This window comes from Myotis davidii, unplaced genomic scaffold, assembly GCF_000327345.1.
Source record: "Myotis davidii unplaced genomic scaffold, ASM32734v1 scaffold399, whole genome shotgun sequence".
In the NCBI taxonomy this organism is placed as follows: Eukaryota; Metazoa; Chordata; class Mammalia; order Chiroptera; family Vespertilionidae; genus Myotis; species Myotis davidii.
The window spans coordinates 7,314,232-7,316,243 of record NW_006292094.1 but is presented as its reverse complement, the minus strand read 5'-3'; the positions used below and the strand labels follow the sequence as shown (position 1 = coordinate 7,316,243).

The 2,012-nt window shown below is 67.1% G+C and overlaps 1 protein-coding gene across 1 annotated transcript in view; it reads right to left on the bottom strand.

Moving 5' to 3' along the window:
- Positions 1 to 2,012, bottom strand: part of INTS1 (integrator complex subunit 1) — a 50,166-nt gene that overhangs the window by 41,910 nt on the left and 6,244 nt on the right. Inside the window, exons 9-12 of the mRNA XM_015565161.1 lie at positions 1,957 to 2,007; positions 977 to 1,153; positions 336 to 444; positions 24 to 144 (exon numbers count right to left, since the gene is read on the bottom strand). Coding sequence (XP_015420647.1) covers positions 24 to 144; positions 336 to 444; positions 977 to 1,153; positions 1,957 to 2,007 — 458 coding nt within the window. The remainder of the gene's footprint in view (positions 1 to 23; positions 145 to 335; positions 445 to 976; positions 1,154 to 1,956; positions 2,008 to 2,012) is intronic.

The window sequence follows — 2,012 nt, the reverse complement described above, 5'->3', positions numbered from 1 at the left end:
GGGCAGCACGCCCCAGGCCGCACCAGTGCACGTAGTCCTTGGGGGCCATCTTGCTGATGGAGGGGACGACGGTGTGTAGCCACCAGACCGCGTCCCTCTGGATGGCGGCGATCTGGTTCTGGAAGGAGCGCAGCACCTCGAGGTCTGAAAGGGACACACAGGTCACGGGGGCGCCTGCACGCAGCTCACGGCCGCCACGCCTCCCAGGGTGCAGGTCAGGCTGGGACAGGGAGGGAGGCCTGGGCCCTGGGGCATGGCCGGCAGCCACAGGAGCACCCCGGCGCCCTGCTGTCTCCGACCGGGACCCCGAGAGTCACGCCTGGCCCGATCCTTACTCTTCTTCTCTCCCTTGTCCCAGGCGATGCCGGCCTCCTTCACCTGGGCCGTGATGCCCAGCATCATGGACACGGCCAGCACGTCTGTGATGTGCACCACGAACCGCTCCTGCAAGCACAGCCCAGCACAGCGGCTTACGCCCAGGCCTCACCCCGGGCCTAGCACACAGGCTGCTGGACGGGACACCGGTCCATACGGCGCTGGGAAAGCCCGTCCCAGGAGAGGGCCAGGCGGAAGGAGGTCAAGGGACCAAGAGCCCGTGGGAAGGAGATGCAGCCAATAGGGCTGGACAAGCGCCTGCCCCGGAGAAGCGTGCACCACACGCCCTGTGCCAACTCGCCTGCGTGGCATGTGACGCCCTCCACACCCGGCCCCAATCCCTGCGTTTAGCATCACCCCCCCTCCACCCCGTCGCTCACCCTAAATCCCACCCGGAGCAGACCCAGCCCGCGCAGTCCCCATCCCCTGGCTCCCTGGCCCACCAGCTCCCACCTGTCCCCACCTCCACACCCAGCCCAGAGGGGTCCCTGGCCAGCCCCTCCCTGGTCCTCACAGGACGGAGCCCTGCTGCCCCCTGGGACTGGCCGCTGCGCACGTGGGCACTGTATGTAGCTGAGAGGCAGCGAGCGTGCGTGCCCACCTTGAACTCCATGTCCAGGTACTGCGGCTCCTTGCGCTCCTGCATGAGCCCCAGGCAGAAGGCCTGGAAGTTGATCTCGTGCTTGGTCTGTTTGATGATCTCCCGCAGCAGGGCCCGCGAGGCCCGCAAGTAGTCGTCCTTGTTGGTCAGCAGGTCCTGGAACACCATCGCCAGGAACTGGGGAGAGACCAGCAGGGAGCTCAGCACCAGCACCAGCGCCCCAGGCCCACCCCCAGGGCCTGGCTCGGCCCTGCCAGAGCCCCCAGCCCTTCCAGGACACGGTGCCGCCTGTTTTCCCAAAGCACCACAGGGCGTGCTAATGCGCAGTCACACCCAGCGCGGACCCACCCGGCCCGATCCCAGGCCACGGGATGAGCCTGCGCTCCGCACAGCCGGCTCCAGAGCAGCGCTGCATCGTATTCCCCCCGCCGGCAGCTGCCCTGTGGGAGCCAGTCCTCGCTAAGTGAGGGGACAGATGACAGCAGACACGGGCTGCAGGGCACCCAAGCCCTCGGGCTGAGCAGCCGGCTCAGCCCCACACCAACTCCAAGCAGACCCCGGCCCACCACCTCTCCTGACACCGGCTACAGGACGAGAGGGAAGCCGTGACGTCTGGCAGTGTCCGCGCGGATTTTTTACACACAACCAAGTGGTTTAAAACCTGGCGCGTTAGTCACAGGAGTGCTGTTCTTAGGTCTCCTCAGAAGGGACACTGAACACAAGACTCACTGCTGGGCCGCAGGCCAGTGCCAGGAGGGCCGAGGGACACATGAGGGACCCTCTGGAGCCGAGTGCGAGTCAGACAGACTCAAGCGCTCCCAGTGCCCTGGGCACGGCCCGCCACCCCTACGCGCGCTCCCCCACGCACTGGGCGCCACACACGGCTTCGGCTAAACACCTGGCTCGGCAAAGAGGCCGGCGCCCTCTCCAACCGGCAGTGGGGCCCAGGAGGAGGCACGTGACGCACAGCGGCCGCCTACCTTGGGGGCCAGCTCCGCGCTGTGCTGCAGCACCGTGTACAGGATCTGCATATTGT